Consider the following 27037-nt stretch of genomic DNA (forward strand, 5'->3'; position numbering starts at 1 on the left):
TTTGCTTTCCTGTTGCTTTGATTATTAACAGATGACTCGGGGGATGACTTTTCCCCATCATCCCCACCGGTGGCACACTGACAAGGTGGCGGGTCACAGAATTCAGAAGTTCAGTCTGCTCTCAGAACGCTAGGCAGCAAGGTGGAGGATCTGAGCACATGCAATGACCTAATTTCAAAGCATGGCTCTGCCCTCCAGAGGTCAGGCTTTAACAATCTGTTGCTCTGTTTTTGCTTCGCTTTTTGCTTACGCAGTCCAAAGTTTCTCATGTGTCTTCAGTCTTAAAGAATAAATGAAGAATCCAAAACACATAAGACTAAAACATGCACATACTCATGTTTCTCATGACAACTCTATTTCAAAATCTTTCGTGAAGTAATGTCCTTATGTCCAGCATTTCATATCACTGTTGCATGCTACTTTTGCTTTGACATTTACAGGCTGAGTTTAAGTGTAGTGTTGCACTATTTGCAAAAAAAGCAGGTAGATAAACAAGTACTGCAGCATGAGTTATAATAATAAACCCATTCCTAAAAGGCTCATGGCCTTTTACACTGTGATTTGATGAATTATTGTCCCAACTGTTTATTCATGTTGTATATTATGATCATTATTTCCAGGACTTTATCAGAACTGGACAGTTTGCGTCTGACTGGAGAGGCTGGGGATAAGATCCGTCAGGTGACGGAGAGGGCCACACTGTTCCGCATCACCTCTAATGCCATGATTAATGTAGGTGTCGCCTCCTCTCAGTATATCTATTTCTGCATGTATAATGTGTAAATGTGAGTGAGTCTTGTAAATATATACTCTATCGATTGGCTCTTGGGTTTCAATAGTTCTAGCTTGACCCTGCTTTATGTTTTGCCCCTCAGGCGTGCCGTGACTTCCTCTCGCTGGCTCAGGCTCACAGCAAGCGATGGCAGAAGGCCCTTCAAGCAGAGCGGGACCAGCGGGTAAGGCTGGAGGAGACTTTAGAGCAGCTGGCCAAGCAGCACAACAACCTGGAGCGAGCGTTCAGAGGGGCAGCACAGGCTAATGCTACTGCAGACAATAAAAGTAAGATGTGACACTGACGTTGACCACCCCATTTTAGGATATTGTCAGTTATTTCTCAACTCATTCTTCTGTCCACTTACCCCTCCTTTTCTTCCCTTGCACTTTGGAAACTCCTATCCTGTTTACTTCATTATCTTCCATTTTTGTAAGTCTGTATAGATGTGAGAATCTCCTAAATGCCTAAAAAGGCATGTTGCCCAAATATACAGCGTTTATGTATTTAAATTCCAAATGATCAGGGCTTCTATAGTAGTTTGCCTGACTTATTGTTGTCAGCAAGAGAGCTGTGTTTCCATGATATTAATGTTTAAGAGAAAACGCTTGTCATGAAAAGGTTTAAAGTTTAAAAGCGTAATTTATAACTGTGAATTGGTTTTCGGTCTCTATATTATACAGACTGAACTGGTTTTTTTTTGTTAAGGTTCTTCCGGGCCAGGAAAAGGTGAGGCCAGTGACGAGGACAATGACAATGAGTTCTTTGATGCCATGGAAGAGGCTCTTGAGTTTATCACTGTACCTGCAGATCCCCATTTCCACAAGTCAGTGCACACTCATTTACCCCACACACCCATTTAGTGCTGGTGCAGCAATAAGCAGCAATATAAATGAAATCTTTAGGGCTGCAACTTACGATTATTTTTATAGTCGATTAATTATTTAAGAAGCTGGAAACAGAGAAATCTCATATATATATATATATATATATATATATATATATATATATATATATATATATACTGTATATATGTATATATATATATTTTTTTTAATAAAAAAATGACTCAAACTGATTCATCGATTATAAAAATAGTTGGCGATTAATTTAATAATTGACAACTAATCGATTAATCGTTGCACCTCTAGAAATCTTTTAACATTGTGAATTTCCTCCATTGATCATTATCTCTTTGGAAATGTATTTATTCAATCCAGTTCCTTGTTCCGGGTGATGTTTGCTGACACTGCCCTTATTTCTGAAATCACTGATTGATTGTGTTGGTTAGTGTTAGTTGAATCATTTCCTTGTATGTTTAGCTGGCGGTTTGTTTAACCAGAAACCTTCCAAACACTGACAGTGCCTCTTTGTTTTATTTTTCAAATCTCTTTACAGAAGGTCAAGCAGTAATATCAGCGGTTTCAACAGTGAAATGTGTCCAGATGATCAATCGGTATGTTTCATTCTGTTCAAAGACACTGGTCTTCAGCTAAAACCCTTATTAATATGTTGTTTACTGTCATTTATTATCATAGATTAAAAAAAAATGCACAGTATTATTGCAAAGCTGCAGCAAGGTGGCCAATTCTTTTTTTATATTAATGGTATGATTGTGCTACAGTCATAATAAATTAGATCAGAAACATGTTTAATTAAACAGTAAACCTGTTTTGAAAGCTTTCATATTTCCAGAAGCTTTTATGCTCTTTATTGACATCATTATCTTCCATTTAGCTTAATGAGGAGCCTCTCGTGATGAACCAGGAATCTCCCTCTCAGGAGTTGATACCCCTGAAGAAGAGGAGGACACGCATTCCAGACAAGCCAAACTACTCTCTCAACTACTCTAGCTAATTTCTTGTACAAACATTATAAACTTTGAAGAAGTAGTTGGGAAAAGACTACAGAGCTGCAAAATGGCAAAACACACATTCCAGTGCTGAGAAAATCTCACATTAGTGCAGTTTTATTCAATAACAATTAATGATAAGTCAATAAAATAATAGTTTGTGGTTCACTTGATTTACTGATATGTAAACTAGTTAATATTGACTCAATATATACTGAATTTGCATTTTCACAGACTTTAAAGCTAATGACGTGCAGTTTAAAAATGTGATTGCCCATTTGATTTGTGCCAGATATTGTTACATTGCTAAATTTACCAAATTAAAATTAATTATTAAAATTAATCAAAAATTAAAATATTTTATCCTTAAAACATGTTTTAAACAAAATAGTGCTTTTCAGAGTTAGGAAAACAAAAGACATAGATAGCATTAAAGCTGCATGAAGTAAAAGTTAAAGGTGTACTGATAAATCCAGTTTATCGACCGGTATTAGCTTATTACAGTTAAATCAGTATTGACGTTAATGTTGAGCGTTAAACAACAAGAAGTTGCATTACTGACAGATTAGTTTGAGGCCTTAACGCCATTACCATGTCTCTGTTACACATTTTGTCCAATAGAGAGCACTGACAGATTTATTTTTATTATCCATACTAGCTTTGCGGCTCTGTGGATGGTAATATCTGTCTACCACTTTGGCCCAGGCTGAAATATCACATCTAGTGGATGGATTGTCACGGAATTTGGTGCAGACTTTGGTTTATGACCAAATACCTGCAAAACTGACATTCCCATCAGCCTCAGCTGTACTTTGTGTTTAGCGCATTTTTGCAGGCTAACACTAAACCTTAGAACTGAACGTGATAAACATGATAAACATTATACCTGCTAAACACATGCATGTTAGCATTTTGATATCATTAGCATTTTGCTCAAAGTACAGCCTCACAGAGCTTGGTCAGATTAAAAAATATATTTAAGGCATCTTTATCAAAATGGTTGAATACATTATGAGTTAAAGTAAAAAAAAAAAGAATAATAGAATAATAGCTCGTATACATGGATCGATGATTTTATATGGTATAAACCTGTTATTCTAACTTTTTCTTCAGCAGTCAACCTCCTTGTATTTACAGTTTAAGATTAAAGCTGTGTTCTTTTTAAATCACCAGCTGGTTCTCTATTTATTTTCCCTGCGAGAAGAGCTGTTTCTTTCACTGTACACACCACAGGCGCCTCTCCTGCTGTGTCATGCCAGCAGATTTATTTTCAGCCAATTTTCTGAAAGGCAGACTGGAACCTACCATCCTATACATGGGGCAGAGAGAAATGGGGAGTTGGGGAGGGGCTTACAGTTTGGCGGACCTCACAGCTGGTTGGGACCAAAGGAAGCAACCGATGCACCACATCACACTCAGGACACACCCTGCCTACGATACAGTGTAGTACAGTGCAGTGGACAAGAGGTGATAGAGAGACGGTGAGAGTTTGCATAACAGGCAGCTACAGCCTGTACAGAGGGAGGGATGGGAATGCTGAATCAGTGAAACTGCATGAAAGCCTGGGAGAGGGTGGAAGAGGGTAAACGGCAGGGGAGAGGGAAGAGAAAGGGTAGGGACAGGGTAGACTGGGTAAGATGTACAGTACGATGCCTCGTCATTCATTTCATCTCTTATTTGTGAATGTGGAGCTGACCGTTCACCCTGTTTTACCTCGAGTTAAGAGACTTTAAACAGACTTTTAATCTTAGTGCTGCTTTAGAGTACATTACATCTCTAGGGTTTAAAGGCGGAACTGCCCCTTTACAGTTTCCAGCAAGCCAGAACAGCGAGGTAAGGTTTCACAAATCAATATCTCTGCTTTGTGTTGCAGTTGTTGTCTACAATGTTCCCAGTGACATCCACACTGGAGTAACTGATACCTCCCACTGAGTGAAACAAAAGGGGAAACCAAATATACATGTGCAATTTGATATCATTTGACATTGATGTATATGGAATAAAAAGAGACACAAATAGTGTATGAACAGAGCAAATGCAAAGCAATCTGTGCATGTGCTGCTCAAAACTGGATGCAGAATATACAGTAATATAGAAGGACTTAAAAAACAAAAGATTTTGTTACATACATCCTCAAATTCTTGCACCTTCTCTACTGTATCTCTGCCTGCTCTCACTCAGATGGAGGTAGACGAGGTGGTGTGTTTGCCAAGGTTGCCCCGGGTCGCTGTATGCGGTGGTACACATGGCAACGAGCTGTCTGGGGTGTACTTAGTGAGAGAGCTGCTGAAGGCAGAGAAGAAAGTGATGGAGAAGGAGGAGGAAGAACCCCTGTCAGTGCTGATGGTGCTGTCGAACCCGCGGGCCATGCAGCAGTGCCGCAGATACGTCGACACCGACCTCAACCGCTGCTTCACCCACGCCAAGCTCAAGTAAGGCGAGGAGAGATGATGATGCTCTTGGTAACAGTTGTGATAATGTGTTGAGCTCACATTGTTTCTGTGTCTCCCAGTGGTCCCATACCAGACAATGCCCCCTACGAGATAATCAGATCCAGAGAACTGAACGCCACGCTGGGTCCAAAAGGAAATCCTGAGGCGGTGGATCTTGTTTGTGACCTCCACAACACCACTGCCAACATGGGCCTGTGCTTCATCGCGTACTCTGACTGTGACTGGATCTGCCTGCACATATTTAGACATCTGCAGGCAAGCACAAACAGTTCCCATTCACTCAAGTAAAATCAATTCACCCTGCATGTTTGAGAATTTTACCAGGTTCGGGAACACTTAAATGGAACAAAGAACTGAGTTTGGTAATGCCAGAAATCTAAAGTTGAGAGTGACGTGTCGTTTTCAGAGGCAGATGCCTGATGTACCAATGAGGTACATCCATTTTGACGTCTCCAATAAAGAATCATATTCCCTTGATTCAGTGGGAAAACATGGCTTTGGTAAGTTTTTCATGTTTACTATAACACTAGTTTATCAAAAGCATTTGAATGCTGGATAATCTATCATATTTGTCATCTAAAATCCATTTCCTGCAGCTATGGAGATCGGCCCACAGCCCCACGGTGTGGTGAGGTCAAACATCTATACGGCAATGAAAGTTGGTGTGCAGCACATGCTCGATTGGGTCCGTATCTTCAACTCAGGTGCAACTAAAATCAGAATACCAATGGAGTATATTTGACTCCAAAATGTCACAAGTCTTGCAAAATTTGTGCATCTTTTAAGTCCTTCTTGGTCTTGTTTTAAACCCTTCTTTTATTTACAGGTACTATTTTTGAAGGAGGATGTGTGGATGTGTTCACTATGATTAAACACATTGACTACCCAAGAGACAATGAGACTCGAAACATCACCGCAGCCATTCATCCTAAAGTCCAGGTACATTCTGAAACCTATTTTTGGTATCAAGCTTTTATAAAAGAAGTTGCCCTTCAGATTTAAATGCGGTAACACTTTACTTGAAGGTATCAACATAATTGTGACATGACACTGTCATAACTATGACATGACACTGTCATAACTATGACATGACACTGTCATGAACGTGTCATAAACTTTATAAACAAGTCATAAAGGTTTATGACTTCTGTCATTAAGTGTCATTCGGTCATGACAAGTTGACATTGTTTGGGTTGTCTTGATTATGACAACTTGACATTAATCAAAGTGACATTACCACAAGTTTGTCTTGGTCATGACATGTTGACATTAAATTTGTTTGGGATGTCTTTGACATTAACCAGGATGACATTACCAGAAGCTGTATTTGTGACGACAACTTGACATTACATTTCTTTGGAGTGGCCTTATTAATACAACTTGACATTAAACAGGATGACATTATGTCAAGTTGTCATGACAAAGACATCCTCTAGTAATATCATCCTGGTTAATGTCAAGTTGTCATTACAAAAACAATTTCTGGTAATGTTAATAGTGTGTTTGTGTGTGTGGGTGTTGGCATTTTCGTAAAATATGAAGACATACAGCTTTAGTGTTCACAATACAGGGTGGGGCCTCTTCCTTCAAAATGGCTTCTTATCAGAGTGCAATCATTAAACAGCATGACGTCCATATCATGGTTTTCATACCAGTACACATATTTTTAACAGGAAGGTTAACCTGCTTCATATCCAATTAATTAATTCAAATAAATTGCTGCTGTAACCTAGACAGTCTTTTAGTCAGGGCACAGTACATGCAAAAATGTGAAATTAGTCAACAGGCAAGCATACAATTCAACGTAATGGAGAGTTTCTAACATTTCTAATAATAAATTATAATTCACGGTGGTTTAGCTCGAGCTTTTTTCGTTCAAGAAAAATCCTAATTTACCTATCCTTGGTCTCAAATTATATAGTTCTAGGAATTATGTAGTAACTAGTAACTACATAAAAAAGTAACTACATAAAATAAAGTGTTACCTTTTTTTTCTGTTCAAACTGATTACTATATTACAAATTACTAGCAATCAGTAGTATGAAGACTGGTGCATATATGTTTGTATGTAAAAGACAGAACGGTGCATCTTTTTTATTTTGTTACAATTGTTACAAATGACAAGAACTGACATTTTGATTATGAATGGAATAAGAAAACAATGGAACTGGACAGGTTGCTCAAACTGCAGCTGATACAATAAGTAAATTGGAGATTGAGTTAGTGCCTGATAATAATGCTTTGTCATTGCAGCCTTTCTATAAATAACCAGCATTGTAAATTTCACAATGTAGTTTCTGTTTAAACCTTGTTCCTGTTGCAATATTTAGGATTGTAGGTGGTGTTCGGCAGTCATCCTGTGAGTCAGTGACGTTTGAAGTGTCACTGCAGTTCAATGATTTTTTTTTATCAGGACACACAACCATTAAGGACATTCCGGCCAATATTAACTATGGATTTAAATGGCTGGTTACTTTGTATATTGAACAGAAAATCCTAATCATGTTTTCAAATTGTTTTTTTAGATTTCATGAAAGTGCAATTCTAAATTGCTGGGGAACTTGTAGTGGTGAATTGGAAAGTTGACAGTATTGCCAACTTTTAAAGGCAATATTAATTTCCACACACACACCGTCAGCACTAATGCAAACACAGACTAGCTGTTGCCCCCTGCTTTAAGTCTTTATGCTCAGCTAATCTTCTGCTAGCTCTAGCTTCATATTTAGCATGCAGATACGAGAGTGGCTTCCCATAAATATCTGACTGCTCATCTAACTCGAGTAACTTTCCTAAAAAGGTTGACCTTTTAAAACTGGTCTTTTAATCATTTTGCAGTTTTTATGAACACTGCTCCAACAACTGCAGTATACAGCTGGTTTGGACCTGTTGTTTGCTACCCTGCTGCTTTTAAACCTCACACATATCAGTGGAGATTGCCTTGCAAATGTTTAATCTCACTGGTGTTGCTCATAAACTATCAACCTTATTGGCTGTCCTTCCCCACAGGACCGAGACTTCTGCCTGCTCCACCCTGAAGACCCACTGTTCCAGACTTTCTCAGGCGAAACTCTGAGGTATAAAGGCAATGAACCTCTTTATCCTTTCTTCATCAATGAATGTGCATATTACGAAAAGGGCATCGCTCTCTCCCTGGCAAGGAAAAGGCGTGTTACGATTCCTGCAATCCGGGTGCAGACAGAGCAGCAGCAACGAGCTAACGAACAGGAATTTGCATCAGAAGAAGAGGAGTGAGGAAGGACTTAACACACACAACATGATGAGACTGATGTGACTCTGAAATAAATTTTACAAAAAGCTTTTACTGAAACAACAGCAGTTGCTTGGAACACGCACGTGTACGCTCGCTTACACTCACACACAATATTTAGGTGTACATTTATCAAGAGAGTGAACATCACTGTAGATTCACAAAAGCAGTCATACATGGACATTTGCTGTTATATTTACGCTACAGTGGATTCTGGGATAGAACGATTTCTTGACTTAAAAGGCTGAATATGCAAAATACAATCTAATTTACCATAAGACCCATCAGACCACATACAGTGCATCATTTCACAGACATTCTTTAGTTTTATTGAGACTGGTGGTAATTTATACATGTCTGCAAATGTATAGCATAGTTTTTAGGGTACTATTCTTTTCTAAATTGATTTTGTTTTGGGACACATCTTCAAAAAATAGAAATAGAAATTCACTATGGACCAATACAGCAATATTCAGGATATGTTCAAAATAATTTAAGTGCAAAGGAACACTGTAGATTACCACAATATGGCCTTTAATTTACATTCATAATGCCTAACAGGGAAACACTGTTTCCATTCATTCCTGTTGAATTGAAATGGTTGTAACAACTGAATAAAAAATAAATGAACAAATATGAGTAAAAATAAATAATAACAAACACAACTATATTTACAAAATCAAACCAATGTATATGAGCATGTAAGGGCAACTAAACTAAACAAGAAATGGTTAAAAACCACGACAATGTTTAAAGCATAACTTTTTGATATTTTCTACAAAAGCCTAAAAAAGAAATCAGTCAAAACGTTAGTAATGCTTGAAAAATAGTAAAGAAAACAATTCAGTGGGTAAAGAAATGTAAAACAAACACAATCTGACCCTAATAACGGCCATGAATAAATAAATGTCACTTAAGTTAAAAAAAAAGGAACGTCAATCTTTTTTGTAAGAACACAAACGTATATACATAATATTCATTGTCACTCTCAATCATTGATGCCCACTGTCCCAGTCTGTGTTTTGAAGCAGCTAAAGTAAAAGACTTATTGCACAACAGCAAACCTGTCAAAATAAACATATTATGAATGCCTTTGCGGTTTTTGTCTTGCTTCAGTGCCAGTACACCAACGTCAGCTGTGTTTTTATAAATGTAACTAGGTGTCACCACACGAAACTGTGATTCTGGGTGTGATAAGAGGTGGAATAAAAGAGGTCAGTAAAACAAAAGGTGTGTACCAATGCCATACCACAAACCTTTTTTTTTATGTGCGAACTGTATATGTAATAATCTCTAAGCATCAAATTAATCTGCAACTTTCAAACACACCTGCCAGTTAAAGAGTTGTTTTAAAATATTTTATACACCCCAGGTGTCCACAATTTGAATACATTTTATCCAGTTGTGAGTATCTGCTTCGTTTTGCTTTGTACATTACATCGTAGTTCATAGTCAACAACAGTCTTAGGAATCCAGCAAATTTAGTAAGCATACTAAAACCTGCATACTTTAATGATAATTCCTATTACAATTTGGGTTAATTTGTATTAGATTGATGAAACTCCAAAACACAAATGCCTTTAAATAGACAACATTGTGTTTCTGAACTGATCTTATAATGCTTCTGCTCTTATAATTTTGTATTAGGAACAATGGGAACACAGCAACTTCCCTATAATCAAATTTGACAGGGCAAGAAACTAGCTGCAGATAAGAGAACATATGAAATGCTGGTATATATTATCTTATCTAAGGATTTGTTTAAATCTTGTCTGATCATGTTGACTACTCCTTTGACTTTTTCCTGTCCAATTTATTTTTTAATGATGTTTCTGCATTCCTAAATGTCAGCAATTACTTTGTTTCTTTATACTTTTTCAATGTGAGTGCACTTCTTATTCAGAACCTGGAATTACTTAATGTGTAATATGAAACTGGGACAGAGCTAATGCTTTACAGCTTGGTGTTAAGTTACTCTGAAGCAAACATATGTTCTACTATAGACATCTTTCTGGTTGACCTTTTGCAAACCAATTCCTATAACCCGTAGAGAGATAAAAATCTAGTCCTTTAACGCAGCAGACAGGGTCATCATTACTATATAGTACATGCACTTTAATCCATCAGAGGGCAAAACGCACAGATTAACCCACATCACATTTCTCTGCGAACATTATAAAATGCATCTTGGTGACAGAGTGGGGTATGAATTTAAACAGGGCAAAGATCCAGAGCTGAATCTCAGTCTACGCCACCCGGTAGGCAGTCATACGGTAGTAGTTCTGACTGTGGCTGCGTGCTGCCCACACCAGCAGCGCGGCGGCCATCATGTGGAGCGGGGAGGAAATGAGAGCCAGGTAGAGGGACCAGCCCAGAGAGCCATCCACCTTATCAGGCAGCATCGACACCCTGTGGAGCAGGTCCATTCCCGCCAGGTAGCAGCACACTGTGGCTAAGGTGCAGAGGCCTGCAGGGCACAAGGAACAAACTGACTCTCAGACGTGCACCATAAATCGTAAGATTAAAGTTAAGGTGTGACCATGTGGCTGCCTGCTGACTTGACTGGCACTGTGGATTAACAACAAGGCTCTGTGCATAGAAATTGATTGTCTAGTTGTTGTAGAATTTGACATTATGTAGCCCACACTTGGCCTTATACTGTTACTGTAAGTAATATAATGTTCATACCATGTTGAACATTATAACTGCTTAACATCAACATGTTTGCATTGTTATTTTTGAGCATGATAGTATGCTGACGTTAGCATTTAGCTCAAAGCACAGCATCAGGTTAAAGCTAGCATGGTTGTAGGGATATACCGTGTTTGCTCTTTTAGAAGGTGTGTTCCACCTAATGGATTCAGGGAAAGTACTTTTTTCTCCCAGTTTAAATTGTCTGTATGTTAATGCCTGAATGGACTATTTAGTTTAGTTTTAGATGGGTTACATTCTGAACATTACTTTTAGAGACTTGGATTCAAAGTGGAACCCCTGTGACTTAAACACCAAAGCAAAAGGACACCTCAAGCTTATTTAATCACTTGGGTCACTTGTACTGTAAAACCCCGCTCGTTACTAGCAAGTGGTTTGGTGCAGCTGAACAGGTCTTACCAGCCAGCAGGTGAAGTACTCCTATGCCGAGGGTGGGGGTGAGGCTTCGGCAGAGGCAGGCACAAAACCCAGTCAGGGCTGCCAACACCACCAGACCCAAGGACGCCAGTGGCAGCAGAAACTGGCACCTCCACAAGTCTATACACATATGCACACAGACACAGAAATGTATGAGTCCGTGGGCATCACAGTTACTAAGTTTTCATTTACTCACCTTCTTATGCATGACAGAAGAAGCAGCCCTAATTGGGGGCAATGTATTATTCAACACCACATATTAGTCATAATTAATGCACTACGCAGAGAAGAGGCTAGTTCTTACAGCTTCATTATATCACTTAGAAAGGGGGAAATGAGTTGTGACTGAACTTACATGTGCGCAGCATGTCTTCTCCACTGTTGTGGTTGCCTGGTTCTTTATACTTTGGAGTGAACTGCTGATGTAGAGTGAAGCTTCGACACTCTAGCATAATCTTGACATCTGAAAAAGGTTATGTACATTATTTAATTTTTATTTCACTGCAATAGCAACATGCATAAAGGAAACTTTTATTGTTATCTGTTCTGTGTGCTAAAATGCTACTTCACTGCAACCAAAACACTTTTTTTAATCAGCTAATTGCCATTACATCAAGGTGAATTACTAATTAAAATGGTACATCTTAATGACAGTTAGGGTTTCATTGAGATACAGATTTGTATGTAATTTATGCTGTGAACAGCTGTGAGTTATTAGTTGATCAAATGATTAATAGATTGGGATAAATTTAATTGGCAACAATTGTGATAATAGATCTCTTATAGGATTACCTTAAAACATTTATTGGCTTTTTGGCCTTTATTTGTAGACAGGAAACGGGGAATAGAGAGGTGGTATGACATGCAGCAAAGGGACGCGGGTCAGACTCGAACATGGGCCACTGCAGTAAGGACTGAGCCTCAGTATATGGGGCGCACGCTTAACCAGGGCTAACAGGGTGCCCCCTTTTTTTTTTAAATAAAAAATGCCACTAATTCACTGATATCAGCTTCTCAAATGTGAACATTTGCTAGTTTCCCAGTTTACTATGATTATTTAAACTTTTTGGGGGTTTGATAAGACAAATAACATCCATTTGAATGTTTAATTGGGCATCAGGGAATAATGATGGCCATTTCTCACAATTTTCTAACATTATAATAACTGTCAGACCTAATTATAATGCAAGTAATTATTGGCTGCAGCCTTACAGTACTCTTATAATTGAATAATAATATCTTGACCAAGGCATTAGAAAAAATAAAGCCAATTGATAAAACACTGCACAATGAGATTATTACAAACTAACACAATAAAGTAGGGCTGGGCAATATATAGATATTATATCGATATTGTGATATGAGACTACATATCGTCTTAGATTTTGGATATCGTAATATCGTGATATGACATAAGTGTTGTCTTTTACTGGTTTTAAAGGCTGCATTACAGTAAGGTGATGTACTTTTCTGAACTCACCAGACTGTTCTAGCTGTTCTATTAGTTGCCTTTTCCCCACTAAGACATTATGTCTATGTATTACTGATGATTAGTGTGAAGATATTTTGTTAAAGCACCAATTGTCAACCCTAGAATATTGTCGCAATATCGATATCGAGGTATTTATTCAAGAATATTGTGATCTAATATTGCCCAGCCCTACAATAAAGTCTTAAAACTAGATTTTGACACAAGGTCCCTCTTCCAGACCAGTGCCACAAGATGTGACTCATAGTTGATATTGTAAACTGTAAACCTGGGCCTTTTGAGCCCCTGTCTTGTTTGCCTGGTTGGCAACCCAGCCCTGATTATTAGATACACTGAACTATTTTACCTTAGACAACCCCCACTAGCCTATAATCTATCTTCAAATAGAACAACAGATATTTATTTGTCAGAAAATCAGCTTAGTTCTGTGACTAGCTATGATAATACACGAGAGACACAAAGTGATTCTATCTACAATCCAAGGGTGATACAGCTCCGACCTGTTGGGGCATGGAGCCACATCTGGTGACATCTACCTGTGACCACGTGGGGCTCATAGTCACAGAGCAGCTACAGTGTGAAACGTCTGAGACAGAAGCTCATGACTCACATGTGTATAAAAGTGACATACGGTGTCATTGGACAGGTTAGGTCAGTTAACATACCTGGCTCTTTGTACCAGTGTGCGTTGGCAGGAACGAGCACACACCGCCACCAGAGGCCCACAGTCCCGTTGAGGCGGAACAGGGTGTCGCTGTAGGTTTTCTCATCAAACTCCCCGTCCATGAACTCCTCATACAGGGAGCGCAGCTCGGACACGTTGGCCTCTCCGCGCACGGTGGGGCTGCTGTACTGGTACCAGTGCTGCGTCCCGATGGCCACCGAAAGATACACGGTGGCCAGTATGCTCAGCACACAGGCGATGACCAGAGCTGTAGCGTAGCGGTTGTCAACCATTGTTCACCGAGCTGGAGACACGTCAAATGGGATTAAGTTGATGCCAGTGGTCGAGTCGTCGCGCATCAATTTGGTCAATCTGCAATGCTTCCTGTCAATCACTCTTATCCAAGTCACTCTGACATTGTCATGCCTGCAAAAAAATACTGGCCTTATGTGCAAAAGCTAACAACAGCCTTTTATTTTATTGACTGATACTCATCTCCAGTGCTGTCCTAACAGTCAGCGTCAGCAGCGCTGCAGGGCGGCTCGGATGCGCCATCTGTTCCCTTGTCCCACTTCCACAGATGGTGGGTGGCCTGACGCTGCGACAGATAGGCTATCACACAGCTAGTTCGCAATAATAACCTTACCAAAGAAAGTAACAGGCATGTATTATAAAATAGCCTAGTACGTTATGTCCTGCACCAGCCTGAAAATGCTAATTGCATGGTTCTATTTCGGACGACAGGGTAATGCCGGGTGCACCAGGGATGATATGAGTTGTAAACACACTAATCCATGCGTTTTCCTCTTCCGGTTCCGCTGATCAGCAGATATAAAAATAACCTTTTCTCATAACGCTTGTGTCTTTTTATTCCATCGACGTCTGAGAGGGCAGAAAACACAGGACCGTTTTGGGAGCAAAATGAGCAGCAACACAGCATTAGCAAAATAAAATCTTGACAAATTGTTCAAAGAAATGATTAGGATTAAGTTGTTAACCTCGGTTATTCTAAAACCTGGGGCCTGTTTCACAAAACCAAGATAAGGGATTAAGCCAGGATTTCCCAGTTATCCTGGATGAATTAAGCCTTGACTCGGTTTCACGAAAGTGGCGGCACATAAATCACCATGGAGATTTATTCTGTGCAGCTAGCCTGCTCCCGACCAGGCTAACAGCCAGGATTTATTTAATCCTGGAGCCTTTTCTGATCACCCAGCAGTGGTTTTACCCTATTGTTATCAGCCTGCATTAAAATACAACAGGTGCATATTGCTGTTCATTTAAGTACTGTTATTATTTGAAGTTGTGACCATTAAATAATTATTCATGTGACAGTCATTGTTACTGTTATATTGCTGTATAAAGACTGCTGTTCACATATTGTTGTTAGAAGTTTGATGAATATATTATGGCAATTGTTGAGATAATTAGAAAAGGCTGATAACATTTCAAATGTGTTTTAAATGAAGTCTGTTACTAAGGGCAATATATACAATGCTGTACATTTCTATAGTTGACCAATGCCCTTGAATTATTTTAGTTGATTAATTTTGTTTTAAATTCATTAACAATAAGGATCATGTTTGTTCCTCTTCCATGTACATTGTATTTGGCATTCTTAGTACACAATTTGTGTTGTCCAGTAAACTGGGACTATAATTTGGGAGGATTGTACAATTTTAAGAACATATCGTAATTGTACAATCCTCCCAAATGATAGTCTTAGTTCACTGGACCCATAACTATCTAGTGTTGTAGGCTACTTTACATCCATGTAACAACAGGGAGAGGACACCTCAATGGTTTTTGACCTTATATTTTGCTGGGGGGATAAAACTGATGAATATACTCTGTTCCATTCATGTTAACAGTGTGCATGGAATTTATCACTTAATTATCTTTATAGTTTCTAGATTTTAGAGTCCAATTGCTTCAGTGTCTTTATTTTCTATGTCCATATATATGAGGGAGCAAGGCATATAATATGTAGAGAAGGAAACTCGTCCTCTATAAAAAAAATAAAACAAACGCTATAAAAAGTGTGGCAGATAATAGCGGACAGACTGAATGATAGTCTAAAAATATACATTTATGAACTACAGCTCTTAACTGAAACCATTCAATGAGTCACTTGTTATTTGCAAAAACGAACAGTTGTACACTTTGCATTAAAAGCGAGCAGTGGAAGTTAATATGACTTAGGAAATTTATATTTTAGCCCATGAGAGAGAGAGAGAGAGAGAGAGAGAGAGAGAGAGAGAGAGAGAGAGAGAGAGAGAGAGGAACAGAGTGAAAGAGATATTTACGATGTATGATTATTATGATTAGTAGCCTAATTCTTGAATGGAATGATTATGACGGCTTTAATTCAGATCCGTGGTCATATATATATTTAGGATACAATTACGCATTCAGTCGTTCCGTGATCGTCTGCCTCGCTCTCACTCTCTGTTTCATTACAGCGGCCGTGTTTCTTTTCTTTTTTACAAATAATGTGTTTCACGTCATCATACTTCCACAAGAAGCTGCTGCTCTCTCTGTATAAAGTATGTACAATGCGTATTCTCCATTTTGGCATCAGTAAATCTGTGATCGACCTCGCGGTCTTTTGAGGAAAGCCGTGCACGCGCATCTATCTGAATTACTTCAGCCTGGCTCGACCTAGTCGCTCCTCCTCAGCCTGGCTTGGCCTTCGTGAAACGCACCAAGCCAGGATGCACAGATTAGACTAGGTCAAGCCTCGCTTTATCGGTTATCCTGGATTTAGATATTCTGCTTTTGTGAAACAGGTCCCTGCTCTGTGATCAGCTGGAGAGGTTCTGCTCCGTGATAGTTGTGCTTTATAAAACTATTTGTAACGTTTTAAGCTATTTAGGCTATATCAATTAAAGGCTTAGTTAGACTTTTTCATTATTCGTTCCAGACCTTGGTTAAACAGCTGTAGCCTAGTCTAACCTAGATTGAAGACTTAGACAGCAAGACTATATTTAAATAAATAAATAGCTGATTCATAAGCAACAAAACGCCCACTTGTTTAATTGAACACAAAAGGAGCAGTGCTGTGGTCAAGATTTTAAAAGGTCTCCTTATAGCCTACCATAGACTGTATACTATTATACAGTCTATGTAGGCTACTGGCAGTAGCTCAGTCTGTAGGGACGTACGTCCCAAAGTACAGAGTGTGGATTTGTAGCTGGAGAGATGCCAGTTCACCTCCTGGGCACTGCCAGGTGCTCTTGAGCAAGGCACCGTACCCCCCACTCAGGGTGCCAGTCCAGCACTGGCAGCCCACTCACTGTGACATCTCTCCATTTTTGCATTAATAGGTCCTGAATAGGCATGTTTGTGTGTATTTCAGGCCTGTGTGTAGTGATTTCTAACAAACAAAGTGTAAATTGTAATTTCCCCACTGAGGCTCAATAAACCGTATAAAATTAAAGTTGTCTGTGTCATTCTGTCCAGCCCAGCATCCTGGACATTCCCGCACAGAAACGTGTTCAGTTTGACAAACATTCCTATCCACTGTCATTATTGTGTCCATTTAAGTAATTTAATTTAATACACTTATCGAATGTGATGTATCTTAGAATGTATAGCTACTGATGATTTATAATGCCTGTTTCTAGAAGGGCCTTTAAAATAGCAAAAATAAAAGATGTTTACAGACAACAAAGTTAAACTGGTAACACTTTACAATAAGTATAAATTAATAAGCATTAGTTAATGGATTAAAAAGCATTAACTAACCGTTATTAAGGGTTGAATAAATTGTGTAATAAACATTTATTAACAATGCTCATGTTAACTAAGGTGTTAATTGATTAACACAACTTTTTCATTAACTAATTATCATAAGTATTAGTTACAGCTTTATAATAGCCATACAAGTAATGGTTATAGATATTTACAAACTATTAACATTGACAAAAAATATTATTATCTAAATTTATTAAGTTCTTATTAAATTATTTATTACATGTACTATTAATATCTAAATGTATAAACTAATTAATTTAGATGCCCTTTAGTGATATTACCCTAAACAGTAACACTTTACAATAAGTGTACATTAATTAGCATTAGTTAATGCATTAATAAGCATTAACTAACCGTTATTAAGGGTTGAATAAATTGTGTAATAAACATTTATTAACAATGCTCATGTTGACTAAGGTATTAATTGATGCATTATTTACCATTAGTTGATGCCTTAATTATCATTAGTTAATGCATTATAAAAGCATGAATTAACCGTTATTAAGGGTTGAATAAATTGTCTAATAAACATGTAATAACAATGCTCATGTTAACTAAGGTATTAATTGATGTATTATTTACCATTAGTTGATGCCTTAACTAACTGTTAATCACAGTTAACTAAGGTGTCTATTTTACCATTAGTTAATGCAGTAATAAGCCCTGACTAACTATTAAAAACAGTTAATTAAGGTGTCTATTATATCATTAGTAAATGCAATAATAAGCCTTGACTAACTGTTAATAACAGTTAAATAATGTGTCTATTTTAACATTAGGTAATGTACTAAAAAGCCTAAAGTGGAAATAAAAGCTACACCCTTAGTTGATGTTGATGAAGGTTTTTCCTAATATTACTTGGTGGTTGATAAAGATGTTTGATAGCATGTATGTCTTAAGGTTCACGGCCAAGCCACGTCATTATGAGAAAACATTTTTTATTGTTTATTTATGGGTTATGGTTGTCCACATACCTTTGTCCACTATATTTGTCCATCTTCCAACATATGACTTACTTTTGGTAGAGGGTGAGATCAGGGAAAAGACTCCACAGTCTCCATGCAGAAGTTTGCTTCTTCCTTGGTCTTCATATAGACATTAACTTAAAGCCCAACCTATATAAATTATTGTGCATGCTATATAAGCATTACTTAACCTTAAATGGTCACTTAATTAATTTGTAACAATACTGAATAAGCCTTAATAAACCATCACTAAACATTTATTAATGCTCTTTGGTAGACTTATTGTAAAGTTGAGAACATATACACCTTAACTAACACTTAATTAACATGTAACAATACTAAATAAGCCCTAATAAACCATCACTAAACATGTATTAATGCTCTTTGGTAGACTTATTGTAAAGTAGAGAACATATACACCTTAACTAACACTTAATTAATGTGTAACAATACTGAATAAGCCTTAATAAACCATCACTAAACAGTTATTAATGCTCTTTGGTATACTTATTGTAAAGTAGAGAACATATGCACCTTAACTAACACTTAATCAATGTGTAACAATACTGAATAAGCCTTACCTAACCATCAATAAATAGTTATTAATGCTCTTTGGTAGACTTATTGTAAAGTGGAGAACATATGCACCTTTACTAGTACTTAATTAATGTGTAACAATATAAGCCTTACCTAACCATCAATAAACATATTAATGCTCTTTGGTAGACTTATTGTAAATAAGTGTTATTAAGTTTATAAAAAAAAGAAACAAAAGAAGTTGTATTTAAAGACTTTTACTTTGAACATTAAAGTGGGTGTACACATAAGTAGTACAGTGAGCTGGAGGTGTAGTATATTTCCCTTAATGTCTCTATCATCGATTCTTTCTGGAAATTAGAACAAGTGACATTTTTATATATAGACTGTCAAGGAACTGTTCAGTTTTGGTGAGTGCTTGAGCTCTCTGATAAAGTAATTCAATAGGTGTATAAGAATATTTCATTCTGAGGGTGAGACTTACCTGTTAACCGTAACTATCATTGCAGCTCGATTTTTAAAAGCTGCTGATGATGGATTCAGCAAGTCGTTTGTAAAAGTGCTTTTAACAGATCTGAAAGACACCCTAGCTGTTGTGAGTGCTACAGTTGTAGGTGCAGCAGTAGTGGTTGATAATGGGGCTGCTGTCATCACTGCTGGTGCTGCTGTTGTTACTGCTGGGGCTGCTGTGGTTGATGCTGGTGCAGCAGTGGTTACTGCATGGGCTGCTTTTGTTGATGCTGGGGAAGCTGCTGTTACTGATGGGGCCGCTGTTGTTACTGTGGGTGCAGCTGTCGTTACTGCTGGGGCTGCTGTCGTTACTGCTGGGGCAGCTGTGGTTAATGCTGGGGCTGCTGTGGTGACTGCTGGGGCCGCTGTTGTCACTGCTGGGGCAGCTGTGGTTGATAATGGGGCAGCTGTTGTCACTGCTGGTGCCGCTGTTGTTACAAAAAAGTGAAAAGTGCATACGAGGGCTTCATTAGCATTATTTAAGCACTATTAACAGTCCCTCCAGAAAAACTGGATTATGCGATCACATAATGGGTGAGGCTATTTGCACCCCTGGTACAATTAGCAGTATGCTATTAACAGTATGCTATTTGTACCCTGGTGCAATTAGAAGTGTATGCTATTTGCACCCCTGGTACAATTAGCAGTGTATGCTATTCGTACCCTGGTGCAATTAGAAATGAATGCTATTAGTCCGCGCCTCTGCGGCCTCTGCGGCGCGGGAGCCGTGAATAGTAGGGCTTAAAGGAACACGCCGACTTATTGGGAATTTAGCTTATTCACCGTAACCCCCAGAGTAAGACAAGTCGATACATACCCTTCTCATCTCCGTGAGTGCTGTAACGCTGTCTGACGGTTCCAGCATTAGCTTAGACCAGCACAGATCCTGCAGGTAACTGGTTCCAACTAGCCTACTGCTCCCAATTGTGACAAAAGTGACAAAATAACGCCAACATGTTCCTATTTACATGTTGTGATTTGTATAGTCACAAAAAACAACGTAACATGAGACACAGCCATCTTCTAACATTTAACAAACCGGGAACTATATTCTCAGACAGGCTTGCTGCGAGCATATCACTCCGCCCAAGTACTATATTCTTCCGCTTGAGAATATAGTTCCCGGTTTGTTTACAGTTAGAAGACGGCTGTGTCTCATGTTACTTTGTTTTTTGTACACGCTGTGACTCTATAAATCACAACATGTAAATAGGAACATGTTGGCGTTATTTTGTCACTTATTCGGAGCAGTAGGATTGCTGGAACCATTCACCTGCATGTTCTGTGCTGGCCTGATGCCGCTGGAGCCGTCAGACAGCATTACAGCACACACGGAGATGAGAAGGGTGTGTATCGATTTGTCTAACTCTGGGGGTTACGGTGAATAAGCTAAATTCCCAATAAGTCGGCGTGTTCCTTTAATTCTTTTAACTTTTACCATTCATTCTCTATGGTAAGTCTTAAACTACAGCTGTCATATATTTGTGGCCACAAGCTGGATTTCGGGGGCGCTGTTTCCCCCTGTGGATAAAGTTAAGGAGAGACTCTTTTCTTCTTTGTTTCCTGTTTACAGTGACAGCCTTCACATCATCATCAGCAGCAGCAGTAGAGAATATAATCCACGGAGGTTTTATATCGATATGTACGGCGTTTTAATCACTGTTCTGTTGTCTAAGAAGCTGGTAAACTTATCTAAAGTAAGTAGTAAATGTACGTGTCTCCGTTGTTTATATGGGAAAGGGTTACGTTACGTTTAGTGTTTTATGATTGACAGGTTCTAACTGTTTTTAGTTAATGGTATGATGTTAGCTAACATTAAGGTTAATACATTAACGTTATGCATCACGTTATATTTTAGCGTTTGCAGTAATGTTTACCAATTGTAATAAGGTTACTTTGTGGAAGACCTGTCTGATTTTCATTTTTTTCTCTTGCTGCATGCTTCTACATGTTTTGTATTTAAAAATCATATCACTGAGACATAAACACTTCCTATTTCAGGCAACTATAGTGTATATTTTGAATGGGTAACGTTAAATACTACAGCATGTCTGGAATGGGGTTTAGTTGCTATGCCAAACAGAATATTAAATTGTTAAGATTAATAGGTGAAACATTTTGTTCTGGTCTCTATCTATTTATCTATCTATCTATCTATCTATCTATCTATCTATCTATCTATCTATCTATCTGTCTATTTATCTATCTATCTATCTATCTATCTATCTATCGATGATAATAGTATAATTATATTCATGAATAAAATCATACAAATTATTATGTGCATTGTGTTTTTCTGTGCACAGGATCCAACTTCTTTCCAGGAAAGATTACGGTGTCTTTAGGGAAGGCTCCATCAGGTATACCTGACACACAATAAATGTTACCATTACAGTCATCTCGTGGCGATGGAGAGGGGGATGCTTAATCTCTCTCCATCTAAATTTGACACTGAACTAAGTAGGTGGATCTAGTTTAATAACCAGAGTATTTTTTAAACTCTTACTCCTACTGTTTATGATAACAGTCTAATGTCAGCTGTGCTTTCAGGGCCAGCAGCAGCAGTCTAAAGAGCCCCGGCTGTGTCTCCACCAACAGGTTTTTTTTTCTCAGGCTGTCATTCAAGGATTTGGCATTTTAAATTTCTATATTCAATAGGCACAATAAACCACATCTTTGATTGTGTGCTTACTATATATTCATATTGTTTCTGTGCTTTACCTGTTTTCTTAAAAGCATTGTTTTTTTCATGACAAATAAATAGTGATTCATAATTTAAGGAAATATGGTGTTCTCAGTCTGTATTCACAGTTTGTTAGAGAGAAAACATATAAAGACACATTGTGAAGAATAAACTAACTTGACTGTGTGAGGAAAATTACTCTGAATTGTTTTTACAGCACACAGGACGGAGCCAACAGCCTGATGACTCCTCTGGGATTGTTGCTTCTGTGAAAGGTTATTATTTGTTTTGTCTTACTTTAAACCATCATGAATTCCCTGAATGTTTTTGTGACCAAAATCTTCTTACAGCCAGGCTGAAGGCCCCGCTGCCAGCCCCTTCTACCTCCTCAGCTCAGATACAGTATGTGGACTTCAGCATGTGGAGCCAGGCTGTCGTCATGTTGTGTTAAATTGTGACAAGCACAGGGTACAGCCCAACATCCCAGCTGCTGTAGCTATGGAGACCGAGGATCACTGCCCTGCTGCTTTGGTGGCCACAGACTCTCAGGTAATCCAGATTACAGTTTTCTCAATCTTTTGGCACATTTACTGAACCAAATTTACAATTTTCAAAACTCTAAGTACAACTCTCACACCACATGGCACATTCAGCATTCCAATAATCTATGTGACCTATAAAAGGTGATTACTCAATCAAAATAATGAAATCCTGTTTCAAATGTAAATAAATCCATCAATGAATAACTAAGTGGCATCAAAACAATCATTATTAATTATTGCTTGGACCAACACAGTCAAAATGCAAAGACATCCTGTCTAATGACAGTGTAATCTGAAAGTGTGATAGTTGCCCACTATGGAATATTGTCCGAAGTCTAACATTTTATATTGAGGCAGCTGAATACTATTGATGTCAACAAAAACATTTTCAACAAAACATGTATCTTGTCATTGTGTGTACATACCAGCCATAGGAAATATACATAAAGAAAGCTTGTACAGAAAAAAAGATATACAAAAGCAAAACTATTAGGAACTGCAGTACAGTGCAGGTAAAAAGAAAAGAGGCTGCACTCTCCACCCAGCCTGTCATGCTCAGGCCATGGTTGATTAAAGTGTAGTTGTTGCCCTTATCTCATTTGATATTTCACTGGGCCGTCGCCTTTCCCCACACTCTAATGCCCTTTCCTCACCCCCTCAGCACCCCACACTCAAATGCCCTTTCCTCACCCCCTCAGCACCCCACACTCTAATGCCCTTTCTTCTTACACGGGGAGGCTGTTGCCCCAGTCTGTCTCCTGCATGCTCCATATTCTGCTCAGTCTGACACTTGGGAAATTGAATTGTTCCTCATTTAGCTTACAACTTTTAAAAAAATGTCACATATCTATTATGTATCTTATGTGTGACAGGTTAATGTGATTGTTGGTTTGCTTTATTTAGCATGTAGGGATTTACACAGTGAACATGTGTATAATTGCATTTGTGAGTAATATAACTCAATAGCAAAATGAATGCAAACTATTTTGATCTGTAGGCTTAGACGGACTAAATCACTATATGTGATTCTGTATTGCAGGAGACCAGTGAAGATCCAGTTGGAGTGGTGCTGATCACACAGCTGGAGTGGTCTTTCAGCAGGGCTCTGAAGCAATTTCCCGGTCCCAGCGGTCCCAGCACACAGCTGCTACCAGAGGCAGTCTTTCATGGATACAGGTCATTCAAATTATCTACCTACCATCCTCCTACAGACCAGTTAATGGTCTGGCTTAATAGGCTTAATAAGGTTGAATTAGTAATCAGTTACCCTATGCAAAATGTCAAGACTATGGGGGAATATAATATATAATAAATGTAACAAATTGAACTGTTTTCTTAACTGAATTTATTTCAAACAACTCTTCACACAATCCACAAACAATTTTTGATGCATGTTTTGTCCGAGTTTGGTAAATAAATAAATGCTCCTGCCATTCTCAACCCCTCCACCTGTTGCTTCGCACTAGGAGGAGTCTCTGAGCAGGTCTACAGTGGAGCGGATTGGGTCAGACATCCTGGTTAAACAACAACAACAAGAACATCATCATCATCATCATCATCATCATCAAGCAGCAGCAGCAGCAGCCGCATCAGCAGCAGCAGCAGCAGCAGAAAAAGATGACCAGGAACTGTTTAGCCTACAGTCAGCTGAAGTCGTAGATGGAGTCAGAGGAGAGGGCGAACAGGAAGTCAGCAGTGCAGCTTCCAACAAGTCGCCTGTGCAGGTTCTATCATCAACCCCTAAAGCAGGGCCCTGGCAGCCCTTACATACTGTACATGACAGCTTCCCCGGGGTACCAGGGAAATACATCTACTGCCCCTCCAGAGTGTTCTCCCCCTACAAGGCACAGGGCATGGGGAAGGAGATGACCTGGGGGGAGTTCAAACTGTCGAACTTCTTTGAGGCTGAGGGACACAAAGATTCAAAGAGAAGACAGACAAATGGACTGCTAACCCACCAAACGACAAATATATCCTCTCGCACGTACACACACGCACGCACTCACGCACACAAGACACACCACTGTGCATTGTCAGGACTGTTTCTTCTGTTTTCATAGCCAAGCAATTGTGATCTTTAGTTTAATTTAACTGTATTCACCTTCACTGGACGTCTGGTCTGATTCTTCATCATCATCATCATCATCATCATCATCATCATCATCATCCTCACATAGTCTCTCAGCACCTTTACATGCACTCTAGTGTTCCCTATACGTGTGTAAATGTGTAATATTTTAATAATAAATTATTCCGTAAATGTATACCCATATTTAGTTGTTATATAATTTGTTTTATATATAACATTTGAATTATATAAATAAGGAATGTGTCAATGTCAGTTTTTATTTTGTGTTTAAGAATGATGTTGTTCTTTATGAAATATCTTGGGAGCATTACTATCATTTGATTGAGGAAGTAAAAGTGATAGAAAATGAAATAAAATTATACGTATAAATATATACATTGCTTTGGAATTTTGTATCATTATATGGTAGTATACTATTAAGTTCAATTCAACTTTTACCACTAGCAGCATGTAAAAGTATTATTGTCATGACCTTAAAATCACAAGGTCTTATCATATTGTTTCCACATCATTTTTCAGAAACATATTGAATTAAATTTAACATTAAACGGTTAAAAACGTTATATATAATTATTTAATGTAATACAGACATGCTGTAGCATAATATTCTGAACTAAATACAGGACAATTTTTTTGGGTAAGGGGGGATTCGAAACCTGTTCTTTTGGAGAGGTTTCCGGTCAGGAAAACATCTTTTTTTCTTTCCCTTTTTTTACGAGAAAGTCTTCTACACCTATACGCGACTGGCCCTAACCACTCACCTAGCAGTTCTTTCAGGAACTGTTTACCACTTGGTTTCTTCAAGCCTCGGTTGCTAGGTAACCATACTGTATACAAAAAAATAGGTACTAACTAACAAACTAACGGTTGTATGCTTTCACTGAAGACAGAAAGCGCAACTGTAGTATCCATTTTCCGCTAGAAATTCAATTGTTATAAACTTTAGAGACAAAACTTCCCTAATATGCCAGTTTCTGCGGTCATGGAAGATGAACGTCCGCCATGATTTCGGTGCACACGAGCAACGTTTTTTTGTTGTTACGTCACAGGGTGTAAATAGCTCAGCTGTGTGGCCGAGGCTATTCGTACCAGGGGTGCAAATAGACACTCCGTCGCATATTTATGCCGCACTTTTGGCGCATAAATTGTCGATTTCCGCACAAAATATGCGGGGCTTGCATGATTTCATAATCCCCGCATTTTCGTTGCAAAAAAGTCACATATATCTTAGCAGAAAGTTGAAAAATGTTGCATTTACTTCACACAAGAGCAGCCATTTTCCATTGTTGCCATGGGAACGTTATGAAGTGACATATTTACGCGACGTGAACATCATCGAAAAGCAGGGTGTTGGGGGAATCACTTTTTTTTCTCTTTTTCATCAAAACGCAGTTTTTGCAAGTTCCCGCAATTTTTGCAAGTTCCCGCAATTTCTTCGCATAAAATTGCATAAATATCCCGCATATTACATCGCATTTTTTAAGAAAACGTGCCGCATAATCAAGGATTTCTGCCGGCAACAATCACAAAAAAACAGAAAGATGACATCTAGAAGTGAAATGACTTTGCAAATTGAATTTTAAATGCTCTTTTTAAAAGCTGTATTATTCATTCAATATGTGAATTTGATTATTAATTGCATTTTAAAATTTATTTTTAAATGATCTCTTTTCTTTAGGAATTCATTAATGTATTTAAACTATGTATTAATTTACTGTTTTAAAGTTCACAGTTCCTCTATTTAACAATGGATTAATTCATGGATTTAAAAATCAATCTATTAATTCCTGTTTTTAATGTACAATTAGATAAAGAAATGCTCTATTTCAATTTCCATGTCCCTTGAGATCCTCCATGATGTAGTCACAGCCTATGCTCCCAGGAATTTATTATCTTCAATGTTCCATCAGGTTGTATTGAGCTTTTCAAAAAGGCTTTCTCTTATTCCCACTAAACCCGTAATACAGCTCAGCAAGATCTAAAGCTGTTTAGCTTGATCCCACTAGATGATTTTAAACTCATTTTAAGGACACTGGAAAAAACATTTTTGGAACATTGTTTTTAGTATTTTAGTGTTTAAAGTCTAATTGGTACTTTCGTTTAAATATTGTATATACTACTTGATAAATCTTGTATATACTTTTAATCTGTTTGTCTCTTTGTAACTGATGTTGTGTACTGTCTCAAACAGGTCTCTCTTGAGAATGAGACCCTGTGTCTCAATGAGATTACCTGTATAAAGGACAACTTCTTTTCTCTTTCTGCAGCTTGAACCTGTTTTCCGTACATTCCCTTCCTCCTTCAACTTCTTGGAAGTGGTTTCATTCA

At 38.2% G+C, this 27037-nt stretch overlaps 4 protein-coding genes across 4 annotated transcripts; 3 read left to right on the plus strand and 1 right to left on the minus strand.

The window, feature by feature from the left end:
- The first annotated feature begins 603 nt into the window (after positions 1-603).
- On the plus strand, positions 604-2740 carry LOC114545400 (oxysterol-binding protein 1-like). The gene is made up of 5 exons (XM_028563672.1): positions 604-732; positions 876-1059; positions 1481-1598; positions 2171-2228; positions 2510-2740. The coding sequence occupies exons 1-5, from the start codon at positions 604-606 to the stop codon at positions 2627-2629; spliced, it is 609 nt and encodes a 202-aa protein (XP_028419473.1). The 3' UTR covers positions 2630-2740.
- Positions 2741-4178: 1438 nt separating this feature from the next.
- LOC114545402 (N-acyl-aromatic-L-amino acid amidohydrolase (carboxylate-forming) B) lies at positions 4179-8329 on the plus strand. The gene is made up of 7 exons (XM_028563673.1): positions 4179-4256; positions 4806-5056; positions 5137-5332; positions 5484-5577; positions 5674-5781; positions 5904-6016; positions 8084-8329. The coding sequence occupies exons 1-7, from the start codon at positions 4179-4181 to the stop codon at positions 8327-8329; spliced, it is 1086 nt and encodes a 361-aa protein (XP_028419474.1).
- A 115-nt stretch (positions 8330-8444) lies between these two features.
- Positions 8445-14426, minus strand: LOC114545745 (claudin domain-containing protein 1). Its single transcript, XM_028564235.1, has 4 exons — positions 13629-14426; positions 11830-11937; positions 11457-11594; positions 8445-10812 (listed from the first exon to the last, which is right to left on the minus strand). The coding sequence occupies exons 1-4, from the start codon at positions 13918-13920 to the stop codon at positions 10592-10594; spliced, it is 759 nt and encodes a 252-aa protein (XP_028420036.1). The 5' UTR covers positions 13921-14426; the 3' UTR covers positions 8445-10591.
- A 6609-nt stretch (positions 14427-21035) lies between these two features.
- Positions 21036-25082, plus strand: LOC114545403 (uncharacterized). Its single transcript, XM_028563674.1, has 6 exons — positions 21036-21077; positions 21923-21993; positions 22429-22627; positions 23282-23373; positions 23673-23796; positions 24087-25082. Exons 1-6 carry the CDS (start codon positions 21036-21038, stop codon positions 24678-24680), a joined length of 1122 nt encoding a protein of 373 aa, XP_028419475.1. The 3' UTR covers positions 24681-25082.
- The last annotated feature ends 1955 nt before the right edge of the window (positions 25083-27037 follow it).

The sequence above is a fragment of the Perca flavescens genome, chromosome 19 (assembly GCF_004354835.1).
Source record: "Perca flavescens isolate YP-PL-M2 chromosome 19, PFLA_1.0, whole genome shotgun sequence".
Taxonomy (NCBI): Eukaryota; Metazoa; Chordata; class Actinopteri; order Perciformes; family Percidae; genus Perca; species Perca flavescens.

What these genes read in the sequence shown, in the direction of transcription:
- LOC114545745 (XM_028564235.1), bottom strand. Translation starts at nt 13,920, where the DNA reads ATGGTTGACAACCGCTACGCTACAGCTCTGGTCATCGCCTGTGTGCTG. An exon ending in ACACTGGTACAAAGAGCCAG is followed by an intron (nt 11,938 to 13,628) that starts GTATGTTAACTG and finishes AACCTTTTTCAG; the next exon opens with ATGTCAAGATTATGCTAGAG. An exon ending in AGTACTTCACCTGCTGGCTG is followed by an intron (nt 10,813 to 11,456) that starts GTAAGACCTGTT and finishes TGTGCCCTGCAG; the next exon opens with GCCTCTGCACCTTAGCCACA.
- LOC114545402 (XM_028563673.1), top strand. Translation starts at nt 4,179, where the DNA reads ATGAAAGCCTGGGAGAGGGTGGAAGAGGGTAAACGGCAGGGGAGAGGG. An exon ending in GTAGGGACAGGGTAGACTGG is followed by an intron (nt 4,257 to 4,805) that starts GTAAGATGTACA and finishes GCTCTCACTCAG; the next exon opens with ATGGAGGTAGACGAGGTGGT. An exon ending in ACATATTTAGACATCTGCAG is followed by an intron (nt 5,333 to 5,483) that starts GCAAGCACAAAC and finishes TGTCGTTTTCAG; the next exon opens with AGGCAGATGCCTGATGTACC.
- LOC114545403 (XM_028563674.1), top strand. Translation starts at nt 21,036, where the DNA reads ATGTACGGCGTTTTAATCACTGTTCTGTTGTCTAAGAAGCTG. An exon ending in TGGTGGCCACAGACTCTCAG is followed by an intron (nt 22,628 to 23,281) that starts GTAATCCAGATT and finishes TCACCCCCTCAG; the next exon opens with CACCCCACACTCAAATGCCC. An exon ending in GCAGTCTTTCATGGATACAG is followed by an intron (nt 23,797 to 24,086) that starts GTCATTCAAATT and finishes GCTTCGCACTAG; the next exon opens with GAGGAGTCTCTGAGCAGGTC.
- LOC114545400 (XM_028563672.1), top strand. Translation starts at nt 604, where the DNA reads ATGATCATTATTTCCAGGACTTTATCAGAACTGGACAGTTTGCGTCTG. An exon ending in CCTCTAATGCCATGATTAAT is followed by an intron (nt 733 to 875) that starts GTAGGTGTCGCC and finishes TTTGCCCCTCAG; the next exon opens with GCGTGCCGTGACTTCCTCTC. An exon ending in TGCTACTGCAGACAATAAAA is followed by an intron (nt 1,060 to 1,480) that starts GTAAGATGTGAC and finishes TTTTTTGTTAAG; the next exon opens with GTTCTTCCGGGCCAGGAAAA.